At 42.1% G+C, this 14,513-nt stretch overlaps 1 protein-coding gene across 1 annotated transcript in view; it reads right to left on the bottom strand.

Annotated features, from left to right (window-relative positions):
* Positions 1-14,513, bottom strand: part of RNF213 (ring finger protein 213) — a 355,180-nt gene that overhangs the window by 135,891 nt on the left and 204,776 nt on the right. Inside the window, 4 exon segments of the mRNA XM_044281121.1 lie at positions 4,569-4,762; positions 4,965-6,108; positions 9,533-9,697; positions 9,920-10,060. Coding sequence (XP_044137056.1) covers positions 4,569-4,762; positions 4,965-6,108; positions 9,533-9,697; positions 9,920-10,060 — 1,644 coding nt within the window.

The raw sequence follows: 14,513 nt of genomic DNA, 5'->3' as shown, positions 1-14,513 counted from the left end.
TAGAGGTCACTGTTAAGGGGGCAAGGTGTTGTGGAGGTCATATTTTAAGGGAACGGAGCTCTGTGGAGGTCCGCTGTTGAGGTCACTGTTAAAGGGGAGCACTGTAGATGTTACTGTTAAGGGGCGGGCACTGTGGAGGTCACTGTTAAGGGAGGAGGGGACTATGGAGGCCAATATTAAAGGGGCAGCGGGGTACTGTGAGGTCACTGTTAAGGGAGCGGGGTACAGTGGTGGTCACTGTTAAGGGGGCGGGGTACTGTGGCAGTCACTGTTAAAGGGGCAGTCGCTGTGGAGGTCTCTGTTAAGGGGACCGGGAATGGTGGAGGTCAGTTAAGGGGACTGTAACCTATGGTCAGTGTTAAGGGACAGATGCTGTAGAGGTCACTGTTAAGGGGGTAGGCCCCTGTGGAGGTCACCGTCAATAGTGTGGGGTGCTGTGGAACTCACTGTTAAAGGGGCAGGCTGCTGTGAAGGTCAAAGTTAAGGGGGTGGGATGCTGTGGAGGTCCCTATTAAGGGGGCGGGGTACTGTAGATGTCACTGTTATAGTGGATACTGTCGATATCTTTTAACACACACAAACATTAAATTAACCCCTTCTACCCCGGGCCAGTTTTCACCTTCCTGCCCAGGCCATTTTTTGAAAATCCGACATGTGTCACTTTATGTGGTAATAACCTTGAAACGCTTTTATTTATCCAAGCTATTCTGAGACTGTTTTCTCGTGACACATTGTACTTCATGACAGTCATGAATTTTAGTAACTATATTTCACCTTTATTTATGAAAAACTCCCAAATTTACCAAACATTTTGAAAAATTCGCAATTGTAAAAATTTCAATTTATCTGCTTTTAAAACAGAAAGTGATACCTCATAAAATATTTATTACTTAACATTCCTCATATGTCTACTTTATGTTTTCATCATTTTGTAAATCTCATTTTTTTTTGGGGGGGGGGGGGGAACGTTAGAAGGCTTAGAATTTTAGAAGCAATTCTTAAAAATTTTAGAAAATTTCTAAAACCCACTTTTTTAGGACCAGTTCAGGTCTGAAGTCACTTTGTGGCGACTACATAATAGAAACCTCATTGTAGAAACTACACCCCTCAAGTTACTCAAAACTGATTTTACAAACTTTGTCAACCCTTTAGGTGTTCCACAAGAATTAAAGGAAAATGGAGAAGAAATTTCTAAATTTCACTTTTTTGGGCAGATTTTACATTTTAATCCATTTTTTCTTTAACACATCGAGGGTTAACAGCCAAACAAAACTCAACATTAATTACCCTGATTCTGAGGTTTACAGAAATAACCCACAAGTGTATATCTGTAAAGAATAAATCAAGGCAACTGGACATACTGTAGATTTCTTGAAAACGTTTCACTCGTTCTTCCAACGAGCTTTCTCAATTCTGAGTGATTGTACAAAAATTCTGGGAATAAATATGTAACTGAATCCACATCTGGTAATTATAATCAGCATTGGGTCAAAGGTGTTGATTCCATTATCCTAATTGGAGTCAGTAGGTGATAAAGACTTCCCAGAAAAAGGTGTCAAGACAGCATTGTATGTGGCAGAAGCTTGACTTCTCCATTTTTACGTAGATGGCCTCCTTCACGCCTCGTTTGTACCAATCGGCCTCCTTATCCAAAACACGTACTTCAAAGGTGTGACTGGCGTTTTGTTTCGCCGATATACAGTTCTGAGCATTCCTCATTGCACTGGACTGCGTACACAATGTTGTCCATCTTGTGTAGAGGTGGGGGGTTAGACATCTATTGTCTGCCACATACAATGCTGTCTTGACACCTTTTTCTGGGAAGTCTTTATCACCTACTGACTCCAATTAGGATAATGGAATCAACCCAATGCTGGGTATAATTACCAGATGTGGATTCAGTTACATATTTATTCCCAGAATTTTTGTACAATCACTCAGAATTGAGAAAGCTCGTTGGAAGAACGAGTGAAATGTTTTCAAGAAATCTACAGTACGTCCAGTTGCCTTGATTTATTCTTTACAGATATATACCATGACCTGGATAAATGAGAACCTTCACAGACAACCCACAAGTGGTCATAAAGTGATATAAGGCAGGGGGCGCAGAAGGAAAGGACTTCTGCATGGTTTTGGAAGGCAGATTTTGCTGGACTAGTTTTTAGACATCATGTCCCATTTCAAGCCCCCCTGATGCTACAGTAGAAACTCAAAAAGTTGACAGTTTTATTGGTACTATTTTGGGGTAATAGCACCTTGGGGTAATAGCACCTTGAGGCTCATTAGCATATTTTAAAAGTCATTTTTTTAAGAGAACGATTTTTAATAGCTCTATATTACGTTTTTTGTGAGGCAAGGTAACCAAAAAAATGGCTGTTTTGGCACTGTTTTCATTTTTTACAACGTTCATCTGACAGATTAGATCATGCGCTATTTTTATAGAGTAGGTTGTTATGCGCGGTGATATCAAATATGTCTACTTTCTTTGTATGTTTGAGTTTTACATACTAGAGCATTTTTTGTAAAAAAAAATGGTTTTTGTGTCTCCATTTTCTGAAAGCCATTTTTTTTTTCTTTTCTGCCAATCGTCTTGTGCAGGGGCTTATTTTTTTGCAGGAAGAGTTGACGTTTTTATTGGTACCATTTTTGGGTACATATGATTTTTTTGATCATTCATTATTACACTTTATGAGGCAAGTTGACCAAAAAAATAGGTTGTTTTGGAACAATTTCTATTTATTTTTTTACAGTGTTCACCTGAGGGGTTAGGTCAAGTGATATTTTTATAGAGCAGGTCGTTACAGACGTGGCAATACATAATATGTATACTTTTTATTATTTATTTAAGTTTTACACAATAATAGTATTAAAAAAAAAAATAATGTTTTAGTGTCTCCATAGTCTGAGAGCCATAGTTTTTTTAATTTTTTGACCGATTGTCTTAGGTAGAGGCTAATTTTTTGCGGGATGAGATGACGGTTTGATTGGTTCCATTTTGGGGGGCATACGCCTTTTTTATCGCTTGGTGTTGCACTTTAAATTATGCTAGGTGACAAAAAATGGTTTTTACAGTGTTCACCTGAGGAGTTAGCTCATGTGATATTTTTATAGAGCAGGTTGTTACAGACGCGGCGATACCTAATATGTATACTTTTTATTTATTTATTTCACTTCAACATGATAATTGCATTTTTGAAACGAAAAAAATGATGTTTTAGTGTCTCCATGTTCTGAGAGCTATATTTTTATTTATTTTTTGGGCGATTGTCTTATGTAGCGGGCTCTCTTTTTGCGGGATCAGGTGACTGTTTTATTAGTACCATTCTGGGGGGCATACACCTTTTTGATCGCTTGGTGTTGCACTTTTTGTGATGTAAGATGACAAGGCTTTTCTTGTACAGTTTTTATTTACTTTTTTTACGGTGTTTATCGGACAGGGTGGATCATATGATATATTTATAGAGCGGTCGTTACGGATGTGGCGATACCTAATATGTGTGTTTTCTTTATTTTTCAATTTTTTTATATAAAATCAGGGGAAAGGGGCGTTTTTTTCTTTTTTTACTTGAAACGTTTTTTTTTTGTTAAAAACTTTTTTTTTTACTTTAAAAAAATAAAATAAAATATGTATTTCTGTCCCACTCTGGGACTTTACCTTTGTGGGTCTGATCCCCTCTGCAATGCATTACAATACATCTGTATTGTAATGCATTGCCTGTTAGTGTATTACACTGAGTAATACACTAACAGGTTGCCTAGGAGACCCAGCCTTAGGCTGGATCTCCTGGGCACCTGTAGAAGGCAGGTCTCGATGCCGTGCAAGGCATTTGGCAGCCTCTGCACAGCATTTGGCAGCTCTCTGCCTTCTCACCCATCGGGTCCCCAGCACAGCAGCGTGGGAACCCGATGGGCTCCCTCACCCACCGCAAATCCCTTCTATACCGAGGTCAGCACAGCCACCTCCTGTGACTCGGGGAATGTCATAGACTATGCTTTGAGTGAAAAAATGTCACCCGCGCTTTACAATTATTTGCCCAAAAATACGCTTAGTAACCTAACTGCCGCACTACAGGAGCCATTGTCTGTTGTGGCAGTTAGCCTGGATATTCATCAGGTTGCATATAGCAACTAATCACAGCTCTGCTTCTATTTTACTACAGGTCATTAATATGAGCTCTGATTGGTTGCTATATGCAACGAAGGACATTCTTAGTATAAGTCAGCTTATCTGTGCGTTAATATGATTTTGATTGTGACGCTTAGCCAACGTTGTTGTAGAGACTGATGTAACTCACATGATCTTAAGTGTATACTAATTCTGTGGGGTTTTATATACGGTTAATTAAAAACAATAATGTCACGCTGTGGAGGTCTTTGTTAGGGGGACGGGTGATGTGTTGTGGAGGTCACTGTTAAAGAAGCGGGCTGCTGTGAATGTCAAAGTTAAGGGGTGGGCTGCTGTAGATATCTTTTAACGACACACACAAACATTAAATGAAATAGATTAAATATACCCGTGCAAAGCCGGGTCCTTCTGCTAGTATTCCTATAAAGGTGAAAGTACTTACAGAAGATGTAACATCAATATGGAATATAATAGGACGATTCTTCAATCTAACGTCAAGAAAAGGCAGTAAAGTGTTCAACACTTTATTTTCATCCACCTCAGGGTTAATAAGCCGGATTGTTTTAAGAACTGGCCTCTCAGTGGTGAAGCCTGACACAAGCTTTTGATAAAGCCTTTTTACATACAGAGATTTTCCTGGAAGAAACAGAAAATTAGAAAATAACTACAATCATTACTAAATCGCAATGGAAAATTTTACAATAGATAACTCCCGCTCTGTGAGGGGGCACTATGGATTTTGCACAGTAAACGGAGGGCACCTTAGCCACATCAGCGCAAAATTTTAAAGAAGCACCCCAGCAATAGATGATTAATACATAATCCAAATTCCACTTACCCACTCCTGCTCGTTTGGATGACACAATTCCAGCATTAAGCCCATTCTGAAATACGTGAGCAGCGGAAACAGCTGTACGTTCAACAGCAAAATGAGTACGTAGATAACGCTGTATGTTTTCAACGGGTGCATGAGGAATCATGTGTACCTTGTTCTGGCTGAAGACAGAGGGAATATAGCAATGTTCTCGATCCGAATTACATATGATCACTAGATGGTAATGATCATTACTTCGTGCCTGCAGCTGCTGGAATAGCTGCTCTGATTTGTATGCTGTATCATAGTTAAGTTCATCTGCATAGATTAAACTGTAAATCTTCTTGCCATTGTAACCTGGTGTTAGACACCTTCTAAAAAACAAGGCAACTTCTTCAAATGAAGTCTGAGGTGTGCACAGTAACACTTCATCATAAGTTGGTAAAGGCTCAGAAAAGCTGTACATATAAATTGCCAGAGCACAGGACAAGATCTGGGATGAGGGACATAAAACCAAATTGGGACAACCTTCACGTAAACTGGGATGAAACTTGCGCAAAACCCACTTATTATTTTGTTTTGCTAAAGAGGACAAGCATTTACCTAGAACATCTAAATCTAAGCACCCTGGGAAGAGTGAATTCATATAGTTCATAGAATGCTCCCAAACAATTTCAAGCTTCTCCAACACGTTGGCACAGTTTTCTAATTTAAATGCAAAACTCAATCTGTTTGGGCAACCCCCAGTAAATCCAGTCTTTGTGTAACAGGACTTTGTTGTGTCAATTTTTTGACACTGGGGTTTAATAAAAGACAACATTACAAGTGCCTCCTCGTTGATATCTCTTCTCTGAAATTCCTGGCACAGGAAAACCAACTGTTCAGCTGTGTAATAGTTTAGGTAGTAAAGCTGAGACCTCTTCTGGTTCATGAATTCCAACCACTTTTCTAACAAGTTCTCCATTGTGCTGCAGATGTCTGGAAGTAGACTGGTAGGAGGTCCATGTTCTTCCAGTTTGTCAATACCATTAACATCAAATCTCATGCAAATTCCAGTTGGAGCATCATCTGAACAGTAAATTTCTGCCTTCCAAGTTCTAAATAACATATTTCCAGCTAAATATAGGTAAATAAATGATCTGGACAGCCTCTGCACATTGGAAAAAATCTGGTAAAAAAAAAAAAAAAGAAAAAGAAATCAATACATGTTAACAGTTTTTAGACATCTTATATTTCTCGACAGGTTGATGCTGCCAAAACCATGTTTAACATGCTGGCTCACAACAGAGAGCAATGTCTTACTCACATTGTGGTGTGCCCTGCACGGCTTCGTTGACAAATCTCACTGTTTGTGTATAGGGAGAGACCTGTCACACAAGCCGAGCAGGACAGAGAAAAACTGCACCGTGGATTCATCTCTTTAATGCCTGCTTATATTTAAACTATGTTTTCAGCATGCATGCAGTCTCCCTTTCGCTCGTTCATCAGGTAATCGGTGGCACCTTTAGGGTACAGCCACACGATCAGGTTTCCTGATGCAGTTTTGGAAGCCAAAACCAGGAGTGACTTCTAAGAAGAGGAGAAATCATATCTGTCCTTTATACTTTCCTTTTATGATTCACTCCTGAATTTGGCTTTCAAAACTGCATGCAAAAACCTGATCGTGTGCCACACCTTTACACCAGATGATTATCACTAACGAGCGTTCATACGAATGCTCATTAGTGACTATCTGCCCCAATGCCGGGCAGTGTAAAGGGGCCTGTAAGGTATAAGAAGCTGAATATTAAAGGAATTGGCCACATTCTGGCAACTATTTACCAGTGTGTAAGATGACTATACAGCATTTACTAACATAAACTTTGTTGATATTCTGTGCCATTTTCTATATTTCTAAAGGTATGCACCATTGTTAGGCAAATCTTCTGTGGTGTCACATTTAGTCATATACACTCACATACAACCTGCACTAAACTCCCAACAGTCCAAGTGGAGATGGCAGGTGCAATGTATTTGAATGGAGGAGACATCATATGATTTGCCTGGTCACATGCCCCTCCATCAGCAGCCATTTTATGGACAAGACCAAAAAACTTGGCCAACAAGGGGCCATACCTTACGAAATATACAACATGGCACAGAATTTCAACAAAAGTGGTCCTTAAAGTTACAATATTAACTGGTTCCGGGATGACCATTGTAATCTAAAACCATTATAACTAGAGATGAGTGACGTTTAAAAAAATTTGATTAGGACGCTGCACCAAATGTTTTCAAAAGATTCACTTCAATTAATTAGTCACAAAGCATGTTAAATCAGCTATATTCCTACCTGCAGGGAGAGTGCATCTTGGTGTGCATCACTGTGCATTGCAGCAGCATGCATAGCTAGTCCTTTCTGGTTGTGAAGTTACTGTGACAGGCAGGTGGACACCCCAATAACAGTAAAATTAGAAAGCTTATTTACCCCAATTTGAGAATCAAGGCCTAATAGAATTGCTTATGTAATAAACAAAGTGGACACCCCAATAAAAGCAGAACAAGACAGGTTATTCGCCTTCATTTGAGAACCAAGGCCTAATGGAATTATCTATTAAACAAGGTGGACACCCCAATAACAGTAGAACAAGACAGGTTATTTACCCCAATGTGAGAATAAAGGTGTAATAGAATTTATTATCTATTGAACGATGTGGACACCGCACTAACAGTAGAAGTAGACAGGTTATTCACCCCAATTTGAGAATCAGAGCCTAATATAATTGCTTATCTATTAAACACTGTGGACACCCCAATAACAGTAAAATTAGAAAGCTTATTCACCCCAATTTAGGAATCAAGGCATAACACAATTGCATATCTATTAAACAAGGTGGCTATCCCAATAACAGTAAAATTAGAAAGCTTATTAACCCCAATTTAGGAATCAAGGCATAACACAAGTGCATATCTATTAAACAAGGTGGATATCCCAATAACAGTAAAATTAGAAAGCATATTCACCCCAATTTGAGAATCAATGCCTAATAGAATTGCTTATGTATTAAACAAGGTGGACACCCCAATAACAGTAGAACTAGACAGCTTATTCAACCCAATTTGAGAATCAAGGCCTAATAGAATTACGCATTTATTAAACAAGGAGGACACTGTTCAATTAGATAGCTCTGTGCTCTACACAGGGATTGAGGAAAACTGCATTGTCTCCTGTAGATCCCTTCAGCTTCAGATTACAGTCCTTGCGGTCTCCCTATGCTCTCCCTACATTTTGTAAAAAGTCTCCCTACACTGTCCCTGCACTCTCCCTATCCAATATTCTACAATTTAAAGCTTTTATCAACACTGTCCCCAGATCTTCAGATGCTTTGATTCGCTCAACACTAATTGTAATTTGAGCCTATGGAAAACTAGTAATTGGCTCCAAAACCCAAAAGAGAAAATGAAGATTTAAGAAAATAAGCAAATATTTAAGACATATTAAGCTTTTTCAGGGTCCTCTGTGCACACTGTGCCAGAAAATAAATATGGAGCCACCCTCACCTGGCATCCACAGGAACAGCTCATCTTGGCACAGACAGAGGGCAGTACAGAACATATAGTACCATACTGTACAGAGGAACAACTAGACAACTAGTGGCATTTTATGTCAAGTCTAGTTTCAACTTACGATAGCTCAGGAAAGACTATTGTACAGTATGTTGAAAATATTATATGCTGAGGCCATTGTATTTTGAGGATCACTGTATTAGTAAGTGCCATATAGTCATCTTACAAACACATTGGTCAACAGTAACCAGTAAGTGGCAAACCGCTTTAAAGGGGTTGTCAGGGCTGTTAACATATGTTGAAAATATTATATGCTGAGGCCATTGTATTTTGAGGATCACTGTATTAGTAAGTGCCATATAGTCATCTTACAAACACATTGGTCAACAGTAACCAGTAAGTGGCAAACCGCTTTAAAGGGGTTGTCAGGGCTGTTAACATGGATGACCTATCCTCGGGATTGTTCATCAATATCAGATCAGCAGGGGTCCGACACCCGCCTCCCCTGCTGATCAGCTGTATGAAGGGAAGACGCGCGCAGTGTGTTATGCCGTCTTCCCTTCTCTCTTCCTGCTCTGCTGCTGCTTTGCCATAGACAGCAGTGGTGAACAGGAAGAGAGACGGGAGACAGCACATACAGTCTTCTCATACAGCTGATCGGCGTGGGTGCCGGACTCACACCAACCTGATATTGATGACCTATCCCGAGGATACGTTATCAATATTAAAAGCCTGAACAACCCCTTTTATGTAAATGTTTTGTTAAAATATCCATAAACTGGCTTCTATTAAAAATCTAGTTGTGGCATCGCAAGTAAGTCTGTAAGGGAAACCCACCATCACAAAAAGCATAAAAGACTACCAGGGATAGTTTGTTAAAATTCATACTAACCTCCTCCCCATTTTAAAAACAAGACTACTAAATAATTTTGCATAACTAGCAATTGTTCTATTGCTTTCACCTGATTTTTCGAAAAGAAAAATCCACTGAAAAACTTTTGCAAGTTGAGAAGCCTTAACTAGCATTCAAGTCTTTGTTATCTTACCTCTGAAAACTTTTCAACCTCCTGATTGCTCTGGTCTCCTTTTGCAGACATAAGCATAAGTTTATTCAGTAATTCCTTCAACTCCTCTAGGTTGTAACTACGTTCATTTATCCTGCTGTCTCCTTCTTCTTGGAGATTCAATTGCATCACACTGTCTGGGGTAATCTGTACAATGGTAGAACGTATTGTAGTATTAGTAATTTAACATATAAAGTAATAAAACCTAAAATGACCAGACGTGTCAAGAGTTTGACTCCTGATTGTGGAATTGTCTGGAAACTAACCTACTGACTAAATGTAAAGTGAAGTACAGTTAAATATCCTGCTTTTCATGAGGTTAATATAGTTGAAATATGAAGTCATGCTAATCAGTTTCAGAATAATCACCTTTTTGTTGTCTTTGGGTGCTTGGATTACGTATATGCCTCTTTTGTTTATTGTAGTTGCTAATGACAGCGAGGACAATTCCACTGATCCGTGACTTTCCTTCACAGTTTTCAACCACTCTATGTGGCGAGCAGAGTCTCTCTACACAAATAGAATTAGAAACATTTAGTCAGTTGTTAAACTGTGGACAAAACCTTTTTTTGTTAGAAGGGTTGCCCAATAAGGTAATTGCAGGGTGCCCCTCTGCTGGGATCCCTAGATATTAGTTACTATCATCATAAAGTTCGGGCCATATTAGACCTGAAGAGGGTCAGCCATGTTATCGCTAAAAAGCATTCTTAGGAATGCTCATTAGTATGATCTGCCCTTGTATAAGTGCCGATTACCCGACGACGAACAAATGTTGATTCATCGGGCAATATATATTTTATTTTATACAGGCTAAAAAATAATCGTTTGCCTCTGGCAAATTGTGTCTAATCACGCTCTGCCTTTATTAAAGGGAACCTGTCATGTGGATATTTGATTATAATCTAATTATATACAATCATTAACTACTAAAAAGTGCCTTAGATGTATTCACTTACTGGTGTGACAGATGGTTACCTCATAATATACACACAAAAATGCTGCATACTAATGAGCTGATTCGAGTCCAGCGTGATGTCATTGAGTCCAGCGTATATTTAATTCAGAGCTATAGCCACTCCCCTGCCCACCTGCTGCTGATTCATATGGAAAATAACTGTCATTCAGCAGTGGGGAGAGTCAGGAGCTCATGAATATTCAGGACTCGTCATTATCAGCTGGAGCTTTTCAATACAAGATGTTGGCAGATTGACTGGGTCAATTAAAGAAAGTGACCCAGCATTTCGCTAAGCGAATCAGTCACTTATTTATGTTGCCCTTAGTTAGGACACCATAAAACTGGTGACAGGTTCCCTTTAAATAAATATTTAAAAGGGGTGTTCCAGACGGTCATTGCTGTGTGTTGAGAGGAACAAGAGATAGACCCAGACCTGTGAAGCGTCAGAGCAGGTGTGGCAAGGCATTGTGGAGATGAATATGGACTTATTTTGTTTTTTTATGTCACTTTTAGCCTTTAAAAAAATCATTGGTCGGGCAACCCTTTAAAGGGGTTCTGCAGTTCTTGTTAACTGATGATCTATCCTCTGGATAGATCATCAGCATTTGATCGGCGGGGGTCTGATAAGAAGGCAGCAGCGCTCCAGGAGCCCCGCAACCTTGTCTCTGTTTCTCTCAGGCCCAGTGATGTCCCGACTAGTATAACTGGCCTTGGCGGGGCTAAGCTCTGTTCACTTGAATGGAGCTTAGCCGTGCCCAGGCTAGTGATACTAGTCGTGACCAGTGTTCCCTCTAAGCCTTGGCAGCTGCTGAGCGGGGTCGGCTTAAAGATGGGCAATGCTTAGTCAAAGGTTGGCGATAGGAAATATGTACAGTATATAATTATATATGTACAGCTGGTATAAGTTATACATCTAAGTTATACATCTTCTTGTGTATAGTGATATGGACCATGCTGGTATAACCTGGGCAAGTGGGCATCTCCTGTATAATACAGGAGATACCAAGGTTATACCAGCATGGTCCATAAAACTACAAGATGTATAACTTATACCAGCTATAGATATATAATTATATGTACAGGAGATGAGATGCCCAGGTTATACCATCATAGCCCATATCACTATATACAATGAGTGGGCCATCACTCTAGTGCTAGCAGGGAGGAACAACGCGGCCGTTGTAGTGCTACTGAGTGCAACTGCATTCTAAGGCTACTTTCACACTAGCGTTCGGGGCTCCGCTTGCGAGTTCCGTTTGAAGGCTCTCACAAGCGGCCCCGAACGCATCTGTAAGGCCCCAATGCATTCTGAGTGGATGCGGATCCACTCAGAATGCCTCAGTCTGGCCTCTGCTCCGCTCAGCAGGAGCTTGCAGCGTTCAGATGTCCGCCTGGCCATGCGGAGCCAAACGGATCCGTCCAGACTTACAATGTAAGTCAATGGGGATGGATCCGTTTGAAGTTGACACAATGTGGCTCAATTTCAAACGGATCCGTCCCCCATTAACTTTCAATGTAAAGTTTGGACGGATCTGCCTGACTAACTTTCACACTTAGATTTTTTTCTGAAATATAATGCAGACGGATCCGTTCTGAACGGATCCCATCGTCTGCATTATAGGAGCGGATCTGTCTGTGCAGACACCAGACGGATCCGCTCCGAACGAAAGTGTGAAAGTAGCCTAACTCTTATTGCTGACGCTCAGCTGACAGCCTGGCTGACACTTCCTCATACATTTACCCTGAGCTGAAGGGAGAAGAAAAAACACCACAAGTCATTAGAGACTCACTCTAGCCTCTAAGATGGCGGCGCTGCCTCTTCCATATTACTGCTCCTGCGTAACTACAGAGGCGTAACTACAGTTATATGAACCCCAGGGCAAACTTTGAATTGTGTGGACATTTTGCCAGCAGCCTGTGAGCGGACAATAAAAACTTGTGAGCAGGGGTACCATAATTGCTGCACAGCCGCGAACCCGAGCAGCTTAGAGGGAACACTGATCGAGACGTCACTGGGCATGCGGTAAACAGCGAGAAGGCCGTGGCCCTACTGCCAGCGACACTGCCTTCTCAAACAGCTGATCGGCAGGGGTCCCGGGTGTCAGACCCCCGACGATCAGATGCTGATGATCTATCCAGAGGATAGGTCATCAGTCTAAAAAAAACTATAGAACCCCTTTAAGTAGATGCCTATAACTCCTTAGGTGCCACTCATTTTCCCACATTAGGTGAGCTTTGTTAGCTTTATTATCTAGTGAACAAACTTTGATTTTATTCCAAGACACGGAGGCTCCTATTGCTTTAACTTCCCTTACTGACAACCACAGCAGCAAAGAAAAAATGGCACACATTAACATATTGCCATGGCAACTGTCCCTCCCCACACAGCAGACCCTATAAATGTCCACCAGTCCTCATCACTTCCTCTTTCTTTGCTGCTGCCACAAGCTAAGTACACTCTGTTCTTGCGGCATCTATGTGCGGTGTTATAGTTTGTTCTTATGCTGTTTTTCTTCACTAGCGTTGCTGTTGTGTGGGGGGATACGTGTTAGCTTAAGGATAACCTAGATAGGGTTTTTTCTTTTAGGTTTATCCGCCGTTTTTATCTCCACATCTTCCCTGTGCCCTTCCCGCTCCTGTCTCCCTTCTGGGGGCGGGTCCGAGGGTCATAGGGGTTGGAGTTTTCTTTGCCCTTTTGTTTTCTCCCCCTGTGCGGCTTTCCGATTTTTCCTCACCTTCCCCCCCCTCTTTTTTCTTTCGAGCGGGGCCCCGGCGCCCGCTCGGCATCTGCTCTTACCGCCTGTCTCTTCTCCGGCGGTGGTTCTGGTGCTGGGCCGCGATCTCGCGAGACTTCGGCCTCCGGAGCTCTCGGCGGCCATTTTCTTGTAGTCCACACTGCGGCTTCAACCCATTTCTTCCCTCTGGTGCGGCGCTTCTTCCCTGCCACGCCCACTTCCGCCCAGCGTGCGTTTCCGGTCCTTCGCGATTCCGTCCGCACACTAGCTGGGTGACTACCCCCTGTGTGTCTCTGGTCCCGCAGCTTGGAGGTGTTTGCTTCATTCCCTGGCGCTGACCTGCCCCTTATATACCTATATTGCCATCTGGTTGCCTGCTGGCCGTTACCTTAAACATATTGATATTAGCTCTGCAGCATCATGTCTCATACTGGGCTCCCCTCACAAGTAGTTGAGACAGGGAGGGAAGCACTGATGTCTTCTCCTGCACCTGCTGCTGCTGGCGCCGCGTTCTCTGCGGAAGCTTTTCAGCGGTCCGTCTCTGAAGCCATCATGGCTGCTATGGGGTCTGTTACCACTACCCTTACCAGATCCATTTCTGATGCCCTGTCAGCACGCCCTGGTGTCTCTAATGACACAATACAAGCTGAATTACCTGTGCCTCACACCTCCAGAACCACTGTGATTGGTGAGTCCAATGCCACCCAAGAGAGCGCGTTATCGCGCAAAAGAGCCTCATCCCGCCGGGCAGAACGGGCGCGGAATTGGAAGTGTGCGAGAACGCACCCTGAGCGTGAGATCGACTCTGAGGTCGACTCTGATGAGGAGGTGAGATATGAGGACATGGTTTTTCCTGAGGACGAGCTGTCCGATTCTGCCCCAGCCGACCTGGTTTCGGCTCCCGTCCCGACGCCTCCGGGCGCTTCGTCCTCTGACGGTATACAGGGGCCTTCTGGCGTCCTAACAGACCCCCTTGGAGAACCTCTCTTTGATCCCGACAGTCTCCACCACCCGAGATCCGCCGAATGGCTTCCCATGGATCATGTGGCACAATACCTGGAGGCCCGGGTGCGTTGCCCTCTGTCTAAAGAGGCTCGCAACAAGATGAGAGCGGAATGCCCTAGACCTATTGTGGCAAATAAGGTTTGTGAGACCCCGTCGGTGGACCCTAAAATGGTCCAATTCCTATCGAAATCAGGGTGGAACCCCAGAAGAGGCCTTGAATCGGCCTTAAAAGCGTGCCAGGACAAACTCCTGGACGTTTTCGGCCCAC

The sequence above is a fragment of the Bufo gargarizans genome, chromosome 2, assembly GCF_014858855.1.
Source record: "Bufo gargarizans isolate SCDJY-AF-19 chromosome 2, ASM1485885v1, whole genome shotgun sequence".
Taxonomy (NCBI): domain Eukaryota; kingdom Metazoa; phylum Chordata; class Amphibia; order Anura; family Bufonidae; genus Bufo; species Bufo gargarizans.
The sequence above is the reverse complement of the archived record's forward strand: the minus strand, read 5'-3'. Positions and strand labels throughout refer to the sequence as shown.